At 48.1% G+C, this 12,261-nt stretch overlaps 1 protein-coding gene across 7 annotated transcripts in view; it reads right to left on the reverse strand.

The window, feature by feature from the left end:
• The window catches only part of JPH3 (junctophilin 3), a 43,873-nt gene extending 32,126 nt beyond the window's left edge, over positions 1-11,747 (reverse strand). For 5 of the 7 annotated variants that reach the window (XR_015750603.1, XR_015750602.1, XR_015750600.1 and 2 more), the window contains exon 1: positions 1,999-3,027. Coding sequence is in view for 3 of the 7 variants with exons in the window: in XM_087971381.1 (XP_087827507.1) it covers positions 1,999-2,380 (382 nt within the window). In the remaining 4 variants the exon portion in view is untranslated. Of the gene's footprint in view, positions 1-1,998; positions 3,040-10,898 lie in introns of those variants that run through there. The other 2 variants (XM_087971382.1, XM_026686289.2) reach the window with 2 other exon arrangements.
• Positions 11,748-12,261: the final 514 nt, after the last annotated feature.

Here is a 12,261-nt window from a genome sequence, read left to right on the forward strand (position 1 = left end):
AGGTCGGATAGAATTTTTCCACATCCCCAGAGTCAATTTTCACCATCAACCTGAGGTTTGTTTCTCTGGTTCTTTCCGTGTCTGAAGCAGGCCGTTGCCTCGTCGAGGTTATGGAGGCTCTGCACATTTATCTCCTCTTTGGTTGAATATATGCATTTTCTCTCTCTCAGGTTTCATTGGGGATTGCAGCACTGCAGTACTTGTACAACCGTGCCTGCATGGCTTCTGCGTAAAGGCATGGGTAGGCCAAGAACACTTCCAGCCCACTTTCCTCAGCCTGGTAGCCCATGGGGAGGAAAGGAATTCCAGTCACTGCACTCCTTCAGGGCAGTTTTTGAGGATTCACTCCAAGATAATAAACACAGATGGAGCTTCCTTCAGCCCTGAGTTCAGAGAAACCTGGGCACTGAGGATGAAGGTTTCTGGGGGAGAGGGGGATGATATAAGCCATGTAAATAAAGCCAAAAAGATGGAGCACTTGGCTTCCCTCCCTTGCTTCATTGCAAGTGCAATTCGCAAAACGAATTCCCAGGCCCAGCCACCTGCCTTTGCAAAAATCAAATAAAGTTTGCTCAGTTCCTGCCTTCCTCCCTTTGCTTCCAATCATCAAATTCTATTTCACAGAAATACATTTTCCCCTTCAGCCTTTCCTTTCCTGAGCTCTTCCCACAGGGCCTTTGAAAAGCGGAGGCTGTATTCTCAGCTGAACACAGCTCCAAAGCAGGCATGTGGAGGGGGGGTGGGGAGGGAGAGAGGGAGCCAGAGAGGAAAAAAGGAAGGGTTGCGTTTATAGAGGCTGCTACGTGACGGTAAGACTCAAGACCTGCTGGCTGCTTTACTCCAGGGATGTGGTAAGTAGGCCTGGGGCCTGCACACTGAAAGGTTAGCAGAGGAAGCAGCCACTTAACCGGGGATGGAGTGATTCAGGCCATTCCAGAGGAAAGCTGCTGGGGGCAAGACCTCAATCTTACATTTCGTCCTCTTCGTTGCTTCTGCTTAGTCAGTCCACATCTCCACCTTCCCTCTGCAATAGCCCCTGAAGCTCCTTCCCAAAGCCAAGAAGCAGCTGCTGTTCCTATCGGCCTCTGGGTGCTCCACATACACCCAGCCAAACATTCGCCACAAGAAGAATCTCCCGTGAATAGCAACCGGTTATCAAATTAACTGTGGAGTGGAGCGCCAGGCTTGGAGGGAAATTAAAAAAAGAGGAAGAATTTGCAATACAGTTTCACCCTGGAGAGAATTGTCTGGCCAAGGCAGGGGTTTTTAAGAGCAAGATTTCAACCCTTCCACCCCATCATATTCTGTAGGGTTAGTTGTCGTGTGAGGAATGGAGGGCCAGACTTTCTTTCAGAAATGGTTGTCTCATGAGGTAGATGCTGAACAGGACGAACAAAACGGCAGGAACCCCGATCTGGTCCAGAAGACCGAATCCACAGAGAGCTTTTTCCTGAGCAAATCTCATCAGTATCGAACAGAAGCCACCTATCCCTTGAAGGAGTTTTATACCAGCCCTTTCCAAGCTGCCCAACTCGCTGCCATACTACTGATTGCAAGTCCTCTCCTCCTTTCCCACAACCCTCCCTGGACCCTGGAGCCTTCAGTACCAGGAAGGGGAACTCTTTGCACAGACGGACACACACACACACACACACACACACACACAAGATCCATTTACTGACCCCCCATCTTGTTTATGCCCAATCAGTCCTGGGCTAGGTGGAGAGACAGAGATTGTCTGAACCAGTCTCCAGCCTGCAAACCCGCCTTGGAAAAAGGGCCTTCCTTTCAGCCAGAAAGATTTAATTCCGTAGCTGGCTGAACGTCAAGGACCGGACTGGGGTTAACACGCAGGGTTGGCCGAAGACGGCTCGCCCTCCTCCTCCTCCTCCTCCTCCTCCTCCTCCTTTTAAAAACATCCCCGTCGGGCAGGTGGGTCTAAAAGGGCGGCGTGCAGCGCTTCAGCCGGCAGGAGAAGGTGGGGAAGTCGCTGCTTACCTCCATCCGAGTAGGTCTCTGTTCCGTAGCCATCCTGCAGTCCGTTGCTCCAGGTGCCTTCGTACTTGGCCCCGTTGCCGGTGCACTCGCGCACCCCGTAGCGTCCCTTAAATCCGTGAGTCCATTCGCCTCGGTACACCCACTTCCCTTTGCTCTCCACGCCGATGCCGTGGCGCTTCCCTTGCGCCCAGGTGCCCTGATAGGTGTTCCCGCTGGGCCAGGTGTAGACGCCCAGCACTTCGAAGCCGTGACTCCAGGAGCCCGCATACTCGCCTTGCCCCTTCGGGCCGGTGCAGATGCCGTGGCCGTGCGCCTTGCCGTCCTCCCAACCTCCACAGTAGGACCCTCCATCGTCAAAATTAAACCTTCCCCCACTGGACATGCATGTAACGCAGTTCGCAAATTCTCAAAAAGGTGGGGCGGGAGGGGGGAGGCGAAAGCCGGGGAAACAAAAAACAACAACAAAAAAACCAAAAACAAACCGCCCCCTTAAACGATGCACCAAACGCCCAGAGCCGCCGAGGGAGCCGGGCTTGGCCGCTGGCACATTCTCTCCAGAGGCGGGAGGGGGGGCGGTTCCGGATCCGTCTCCTCCTGCCTTACTGCCGGGGGGAAGACAGCCCTCCTGGGCCCGCGGAGCAGCAAGGTGGCCGGGGGCCGGGAGGGGCAGAGCGGGCCGGGCCGGGGGCCGCCGACGGGGGTCCTTTCGAGCCGCCCCGGGCAATAGTCAGAGTGGGGAGGGGGCGGCGTGGGCAAAGGCCAACGGCCAACATATAAGGAGGGTGGGGGGGGGGGGAAGCGAGAAAGCAACGCCACAGACCAGACAAAGGGTCTCACAGCCCCCGCGGTGCCTTCCACCTGCTGCTGCAGCCGCCGCCGCCGCCGCCGCCGCCGCTGCTGCTCGGGTGGCCCAGTTGCTCCGCCGTTCCTGGGCAAAGCAGCATTTTGCCCGCGGCGTGTTTGCGGGAGAGCCTCCGGGTCAGCAGCAATGCAGTGTCTGTGACCGTCTCGATCTCACGCACTCTCCCGCCCCCCTCACTCGCACACAGACAAACACACACACACACACCCGCACGCGCTCCGTCCCCCTCGGAGCTCCCCCAGGACTGTTTTCATTCTCTTCCCCGCGCCTCCCCCGGCCGCCCCACCCCGCTGCGACTGGAAGCTCACTCGCTCCGGCTCCGGCGGGCGGGCGGGCGGAGCTCCCCCATGCCGGCCTTCAGAGCTGTCCTTTGGGGAGGGGGCCCTGGCACCAGCCGGGGGGCGGCAGAAGGAAGAGAGGCGGGGGGCGGAAGAGGCGGAAGGCCGGCGGGGGAGAAGGGGGCTCCTTTTCTGGAGCTCCGAGCGGGGAGGGGCAAGGAGCGCCTCGCATCGTTCCGGCCTCCTCCCTCACCCTGGACCCCCGGATTCACTTGGGTCCCCTCGCCCGCTTCTTCTCCCCACTAGATGGACAGCGGCTTATTAAGGGGAAGGGAGCCCAGCATCTCCCCCCCCCACCCCCAGCTCCAGGCATTTAAAGGTACAGCAACTGCACAAGGTAGAGTCCTCCCTCCCATAACACAGATCTCGGCCGCTCTTCCCTTCCCTTGGAGACAGAGGGCTCAAAACCCTCCAAAACAGCCCCATCAGGCCAAAGGGATACAATGCCGGGTGAATCTTTTCTTTAAAAAAAAAAAAATTACTTATTTTTAAGTTTAAAGAACTGGAAAGGGGAGAATCTATCAGCTCGCAGCAGGCTGGCGTTTCTAAGAGGGAAATCCTGTAGATGAATTTTCATGTCTGTGGCTCATCCGGCTTCCTAAGTGACTTTGATTTTAGAGAATGGGAAGCAAGCATGCTTAGGACTGCAGTCTTAACCTAAGTACTGAGGACGGCTTTTCTTTTTTTATTCTTTTTTTGGTCTCCCACCAATTCTGGAAGATGTTTAAGTATTAAGCCTCCACATTATAAAAAAAAGAGAGAAAGAGAAAGCAGCAACCTAGATTTAGTATCAATTAAAACTATAGTCTGGCTATTGCTCCAGCTTTCCACACTGCAGGAGGTTTTAAGACTATGAAAACAACCCACCCTGCAAAATCTGAATATTGTAAAAATTGGTCTACAGCTGAGAAGTCAAAACTGGTTCTCTCCAAGCATCTTGGCGCTACAAGTCTCACTGATCTCTCTCTCTCTCTCTCTCTCTCTCTCTCTCTCTCTCACACACACACACACACACACACACACAACCACCACCAGCAGCAGCAGCAGCAGAAGATCTGGAGATCTGTTTACCCAACAGGATACCCAACCGAAGGGAAGGGTCACCTCTAAGTGATGGGGGTTATCCAGAAAACTGGGTCTACCTTCAGGGTCAAGGCTACCTTTGTTCTCTTCTGGAACAATGTGGGTTAAGGGCAGCACTGCTCTGGAGGAAACCAACCAGCACCTCCAGATATTGCTGGGGAAGATGTCCACTTGGACTTTGGAAGGCCCTCTCTGCTGTAATTTTCATATGGCTTAGAGAGGAACTGAAGCCCAGGTCATCTGAACTGAACTAAGTTTAGAGAGACTCTTTCCTGTCTGTTGATTGATATAACTGCTAAGATAACATCATCTTCTGTAGGGGGAGAGCAGGCAGAGCTGGGGGTGGAATCAAGACAGTGATCAGCTTACGGTTTTTAAGTTCCCACAAATGGTCTAAAACTAAGTCTAAACTCCACTTGAATCCCAGTGACTTTTATCTAGCAACAATTTAGTGCTGACCATGAATTGACTAGATTCTTGTGTACTGGCATGACAATAAACTAGCTTAACTGGAAGTTTAGTTTACTTTATTGTCCTTGCACCTCGTACAACGAAATCAAACACCACCTTCAGTGCACATCATGACCATGAAAATAAACACAAACACACACCCTTCACACTCCACACATTGAACCGAAAACCCGCAACAGCGCACCAACACTGCACTATACAGTAGAATTCAAAGGAGCTACTGCCCTGGGATAGAAGCTGTTTTTCAGCCTATTTGTGCTTGATTTTAATATTCTGTACCGTCTGCCAGGTGGTAATAGTTTAAAAAAAGGGTTCCCAGGATGAGATGGATCTTTGAGAATACTTTGAACTTTCTTAAGGCAGCAGGAGCGATAAAGCTCTTCCAAAGAGGGGAGAGGGTGCTTTCTAGGGTCCACAGCCTTCAGAATGCTCCTCACCTCCTGTTCCTCCACAATGAGGTGGGGGCTACAATTGGCTGGTGGTTGTATTTTAGCTGTCTCCGATGTCTCCACTTCAAAGCGAGCAAAGAAATGATTCAGTTCCTTTGTCAATGAAGCATCCCCTTCAGCAGGGATGACATTGGTCGGTTGATGGTTGGTAATTTGTTGAATCCCTTGCCACACCTGCCTCATGTTATTGCTATAAAAAAATATCCTCAATCTTCCTCTTATAATCAGTCTTGGCCTTCCGAATACCTTTCTTCAGATTAGCTCTGGCAACACTGTATCTTGCCCCATCACCGGACCTAAAGGCCTTGGTCCCGTCATGCAAGAGGCGTTGGATTTCCTTGATCATCCAGGGTTTCTGATTGGGATAGATCCTAATATGTTTATCAATAGTGATAGTTTCAGCACAGTGTTTGATATAGCACAGAACAGTTGCATTGTGCTCCTCTAGGTCAGGGTGATAAAAGATGTCCCAATTTGTGTTCTCAAAACAATCCTGAAGTTGTTGGGAAGCATCTTCTGGCCAAGATTTCACTGTCTTTATTATAGGCAGAGCCCGTCTCCTAAGAGGGATGTATGCTGGTGCTAAAAGCAGTGACATATGGTCTAATTGTCCCAAATGTGACAATTGTATAACCGTATAGCCATGTTTGATGTTGGTATATAAGTTGGAAGGGCAGGTGGTTTTAAGAGCATCTCTGTTTGCTGATGATGGGGTGTACATTTTCTCAGGCTAAGAAAGTCAGCGCACAATGAACTGAAAAGTGAAATTCTGACAGACGTTTGACTCTGAAACCATTTTGCTAAAAGCTTTAGTAAGAGCCCCAAACAGCTTTCTACTTATTCTTGACAACTGCATGCTCTTTACATGCTTTGTGGTGCACAGATAGATAATGTGGAGCCCTCTCACTCAGGCCTGTCATGCAATGGGTGCTGCATGAGATCAAAGCTTTTAATCTTCTTGCTATCTGCATAAGTGCAGCAAATTAGCCAAAGGGGCTTTGCTAGTCACTAGCTGTATCTCAGTACGATCTTGGTAGTGTTTATCCTTCCAATCACTGCAAATCTGATCTTCCTTAGCAAGATAAAATTCCAGCTAGTTTCCAAAGTAAAATCAAGAAATTCAACTGGAGAGAGCTGAGCCTGATCAGAGAAAAGACAAGGGCTGGTAAGCTTTAATCAAGTTCCGGAGAGCTTATCGCTTCCAGGAGAAAAAAGGATGCAAGTCACCCATAGCTCTCAAACCAAGTCCAGATAAAACAAACCGGAGCTGCCAATGCTCCATGCCCTAAAAAGGAATAAACTCATAAAGGGGATTTTCCACAAAAGGAAGCCTGATAGGAACAAAAAAAAACCAATATTCCTTGATAAAAACCATTTGCTCTGGGGCAAACTCTGCTGCTTAGAAAAATCAGCATACTGTTACTGTGGGTTACATGAATTGCCTCATACTGTATACAGAACTTGCCAAATACCAACAGAAGTAATACCATTACTTCTCTCATGGATGCTTCATCATTTGAGATGGTTAACTGCAGGCCCAGCGAGGAGTCAGGAACAATGAAAATAATACATATATTGACTCAGCCTTGCATCCTTCCAAGGTGGGTAAAATGGCGACCCCGATTGTTGGGGGCAAGAGGCTGATTCTGTAAAACTGCTTAGAGAGTGCTGTAAAAGCACTTTGAAGCGGAATATAAGTCTAAGTTCTATTGCTATGTCCAGACAGACTCTTCCCTTATTCTTCCTGCTTTTAAGAGTCACAGCTAAAATAGATGTGTTTCATGCTTGCTACAAGCATGGCGTGAGTCATTCTCACATTGCTGACAGATCACGGGGAGTGTGAGGAAGGAGCAGAGGCAACAGAGGTTGGGTTTCATCCAGATTTATCTTCTTAGCATGAAGAGGAAAAAGTAAAGATTTTCCCATCTTCTTTTATGTCCATAGACATAGGCTTAAACATCTTCTTAGAGCACGGAAGTCCAACTTTGACAACTTTAAGATGTGTGAACTTCAACTCCCAGAATTCTCCATGGCCAGCTGGGGGAATTCTGGGAATCATATCCATATATCTTAAAGTTGCCAAGGTTGAGAAACACTGAACCATTGAAATAAGACTATGAAATCTTTGATATAATACTCTTGTGGGAAGCTGAAATCTGAACTCAGGTATTTTTGAGCTCAAGAATAAAGCTTGAGGTTCTTCACAAAATATATTGTGGTCTGGCCACTGGTTAAGGCCTTGGCTGGGTGCACAGTAAACCCAAGGAGGCTGCCCTCCAACAGAAGCTCAAGCTTCTGGGATGCAGGTAATTATTCCAGATTAAGAGTCTTGCAGGGAAGGAGCCAGGCTCCCCCGCCTGGGAAAAAAGAGCTATTGCAAACCCTTTCAGATTTACCTTCAGGATTTCTGGGCCATGTTTTACCCATCTGCAGAGTAGCCGCTCCCAGATAGGTGGGCAAGTCTATATATTGGGCCCAAGAAAGAAGCAGGTGGGCTATCAGGCATTCCTCCAGGTACCAGACCACTTTCCTGACAGTTTGTAAAACCAGGAAGCCAAAATACACCTGATTGCATTCCTTCACACTACAATTGACCAAACAGAACAGGTACCTTTGAGCAAATAAATATCAGTCTGCAAGTCAGCGCCAACTTACAGATGTCTAGGTTTAAGATCATGGATGGAAAAGGGTTTGTTTTAAACTACTGGCTCTATAGAGCAGTGGACATAAAGTGCTCCTGAAAGTCCTAATGTACAGTTAGCATAGTGAAATAAACATCAACAGTCCATAGTCCCAGGAATCTCTCATACACACACAGAGCTCTGCTTTGCTTTTTAAAGATTATCTTATGCCTGCTTTTAGGCAGTGAACATATCTAATACTCCTTTCTCTTCCTATTTTTTCCACAACCACAACACTGTGAGGTGGGTGGGCTGAGAGAATGAATGACTGACCCAAAGGCACCCAGCTGGCTTTCATGCCCAAGGTGGAACTAGAATTCAATGTCTCCTATTGATTGACCCAAAGTCACGCAGCCAGTTTTCATGCCTAAGAAGGAACTAGAACTTACCATCTCCTGGTTTCTACCCTGGTGCCCTCATCATGAAAACATATGCTCAGTCCCACATGCTGGGGTTACTGCCTTGCTTGTTCTCACCCCTGCTCTAGGCCACAGTTTGGGTGTGATTTGTTTGGTTTGCAGGGGAAAAGCAGAACCTGGTTGGAAAAGGGGACCAAGCTGGCCAGGAAGCCCTTAGAAACGCTTCCAACTGGCTCCCTCCTCTCGATATTCCAGCGATACCAGAGAAAGACGACTCATGTGATGCGCAGAGCGCAGGGAAGCAAGCCAGCACACTCTCTTTAGAAGGGCTGCAACAGCTGCCTTGTTGGCTCCTGAGCACCGGCCAAGAATGCTCCTGAGAATACACACAAATCCTAGGAAGGCATTTATTGCTACTGCTAGTTACAGTTAGCAGAGGTCCTTGTGGGGGAGGAAACCCAGCCTCTTGAACTCAGGACTCTCCTAGGGGGAAGATGACCTGCTGCTTTCAATCTCCCTGAACCAATTGTTGGAATAGTTTTAGCATCCCCATTTCCCTGGCAGCAACCCATTGTGTTAGTCCCAGAGTTATAAATACCTTCTTGGTCTATTGGTGCTATTAGCAATGTGCCCCCACCCCCAAAAAAGACACATGGGGGAAACAAAGAAGGGAATGTGGCATTGCTGGACATAAGGGTGGGAACAACCAGACTGAGTGTTCCTTCTTCCATTTGGTGGCTTGCTGAGACATGCCCTGGTATTTGACAAGATGGTGACCTTACTTATAGTGCTCACCTATAGTAAATGAAGTTTTCACCCATACACAAAATCTGGCTGAAATCTGAAGCCTTCCAGCTCCTGACAAGTGATGGGGGCTAAATCCCAACTTGGAGCTGTCACGTTTATCAGTGGATCTTTTTGAAAGGCTGGTTATGGTTTCTTTTTGAAACCATAACAAGCCGCAACATCTGAGTATCTATTCAAGTCTGTTGCAATCAAAACAAAATTGTGAGTTTGTGCGGCGCATCATCTGATTAGAATATATGTATTATACATAAAACAAATATTGATTCTTTAATTTCCAGCACCAGGTTTGGGAAATAGTTTTTTAAAAAACAACCTCCATAGCACTAAAACACTTCAGGGTAGAACAACACCATTTCATTGCATCATGAAAAAACAAAATACAAGCATCAAAGTTGTTTTTAAGAGTCCTAGATACAGCTCATATTTGTTCCACTAACCGAAAGGAAACAGATTCTTCAAACAAAGTCATGCTATGCAATCACAGTCTTTCTCCCTGGGATTTACCCTCCACGAAACCCACTTACTTTGCAGCCTCCGTTTATCATTGGGAATTGTGCTCGGTTATTTTCAGAAGGCAAGGTTCCAGGTTTTTATAACTGAAATGTTCAGATACTTAATTCACACCTAAGTAATCAGCAATGTCTCATTATTTTTACGCAGTAATCACAGGTTGCCAACCTGAAATAGCAGAGTTTTAAATGAAGATTTGTACAACCGAGTCAGAAAACCGTTTGCAGATGTATGACGGTTTCATTCATCGTATTTTTTTAAAGGCTGCATCTCAATCTCAGCCACGTTCATGCATGTTGATTTTAATGGATATTAGGTCTTTTGCTGTATCTGACAACATTATTATTGTTTGTTTAAGCCTCATTTGCTTCTCTAGCTTTTTCTTCCAAGCATGTAAATATATATTTTTCCTATCACCCTATTCATGGACAAGGAAAGGAAGATTTGTACTGTAGCATAATGTTATCACCGAAATAGCCACTAGAGGACACTCACCATACGTGTATATAGATTTAGATAGCGCCACAACCTTGTTTATTATATTAATGGCATCTCAAATAATAAAATACAAGTGTCTGGCCAAGACTAAACTAAGCCTCTCTTATTCTTATTATCCTGTTTTCCACAGTACTCAAAGGAAGATGGCAAGCAGACATCCCCAGCCAACATCTGATCTGGAATTGCAACTCGCAGATTACCAATCAGCTCTAATCAATTTTTATTACTATTTTTCCTATAAAAGCCCAAAAATGCAAAGCACATGGAAGCAATAGCGTTCTTTGTTTTAATCCACCTACTGAATCGACTTTGGTTCTTTTTAAAGGCCGTTTGTGGAACAAACCCTCAATAGCAGTTTATTCACCACATGGAGATTTAGTGGACAGTGTGAATTTGGTACCAATCTGTGTTAACGGATTTAAAGCATATTTGCCCCTATGCAGTCACCAGGCTGATGGGATTATCTGAAAAGACAAGCGTTCCTGAGAATGGGAGATTCCACGTTACTGTTTAAAAGAAACGGGCCCGTCTTCTTGGTTTATAGAAGAAAACAGTTGCAAAATGTAGCAGGATCAAGCCACATGCCTAAGCACAGGGAAAATTATTCAGCTAAAATAAAGGTTAGATCTCGATTCTTAATCCGTGTTTCTCAACCTTGGCAAATTTAAGGTGTGTGGATTTCATCTCCCAGTCAAGCTGGCTAGGGAATTCTGGGAGTTGAAGTCCCCACATCTTAAATTTGCCAAGATTGAGAAACCCTGCTCTCTCCTATTTGGGTAATTATAGAGAAAAGGAAAGTATTATTTTAAAAGGAAAGCAAGGAATCAAAAATGGGTGAATACCTTGAATATGAAGTCTCGGCTCGCACAGGATAGCTGAATCCTCCATTTAGGTTAAGATTGCCGCTCAGTCCGAATGTTGGTTTGCACAAACCGCTGGATCGTAGCAGGCCTTCCAGATGTTGGTTGCCAGGTGGATTTCTCCAGGGAAGAAATGCAGAATGCTCCAATTCGGAGCAGCCCCTCCTCAAAAGAAAAAGGGGGGGGGCTTCAGGGCTTGGTGGCTGCCCCCACCCCACAACTGCCTCTTCTTTGCAGGATGCCAAGTTCAAAAAACATTGGGGACTTTCTCCTTGGTGGTCGGTCACTGTGGTACCCTTTGGCTTTCTTGGGGGCCTGGGAAGCATTTGTGGCTTCCATTGATTTGTATTTATAGATTGCTTCCATCCTTCATCCTTCATATGGTCAAATATTAAGTGTTGTACCTTATGATGCTTGACTCTTGACCAATGTATCTTTTCTTTTTAATGTATATTGAGAGTATTTGTACCAAGACAAATTCCTTGTGTGTCCAACCACACTTGGCCAATAAAGAATTCTGTTCTATAAAATACATTTCCTGGGATAGATGTAACCCTTTTTTTTCTAGCATCACAACAGCCCTGCCAGGTAGGTCCATCTGGATTGCTGGCTAAAGGAGAGGAGGGGTCTTCAAGGCGATGAAGGCCCTTCCACTCTCGGGCTGTTTACAGGTTTATTTATTTTTATTGGCAGATTAATTTCTATTATTCCTCCTGTCTTCTCTCCACATGGTTGACACACTGTAACTATCTTGGATACAATGTAACATTCTGTTTACGGCTTCACAACGACCCTGCGAGGTAGGCCTGTCTGGACCCAGAGGGTCGCTGGGTGATGAAGGGGGGTCTTCTCCCGCCCTCAGGCCGCTTCACAGGTCCCTCCATGCTGATGACCCGGTTGCTAGGCAACCCCAGCTTTTATCCCCCCCCCTCCTTCCCATCCTTCTTCACTCTCCGGAGCCGTTCCTCTCCCCGTTGCTAGGTTACCCAAGCCCCGCCCCACCCGTCGGCGATTGACCGGTGAGCTCCCGCTCCCCCTCCCCTCCTGTCAGACAGCGCAAGTCAGCACGCGCCCGAAACACGCGCAGGAGCAGCCCTCTCCCGGACACACCTCTTTGGCCTCGCCGGAGCCAATCGCGTGAGGAGAGCGGGGGGAGGGGTTAAGAGCCGTGAATGACAGCGGCGGCCGTCCGGCAGAGTCCCGTTAAGGAGGGTGGTGAGAGGGAGGCCAGCATGAAGGGGCGGGACTCGGAGGAGAAGGCTGCCCAATCGTGACGCGCCCGAGAGGGAGGGGGGGCGTGGGCGAGGCGAACAAGATCCGGCCTCCCGCTCCTCTCTCTGGCCGG

The sequence above is a fragment of the Notechis scutatus genome, chromosome 9, assembly GCF_049901735.1.
Source record: "Notechis scutatus isolate UNSWTSFEM ecotype Mainland chromosome 9, rNotScu1.2, whole genome shotgun sequence".
NCBI classification, from domain to species: Eukaryota; Metazoa; Chordata; class Lepidosauria; order Squamata; family Elapidae; genus Notechis; species Notechis scutatus.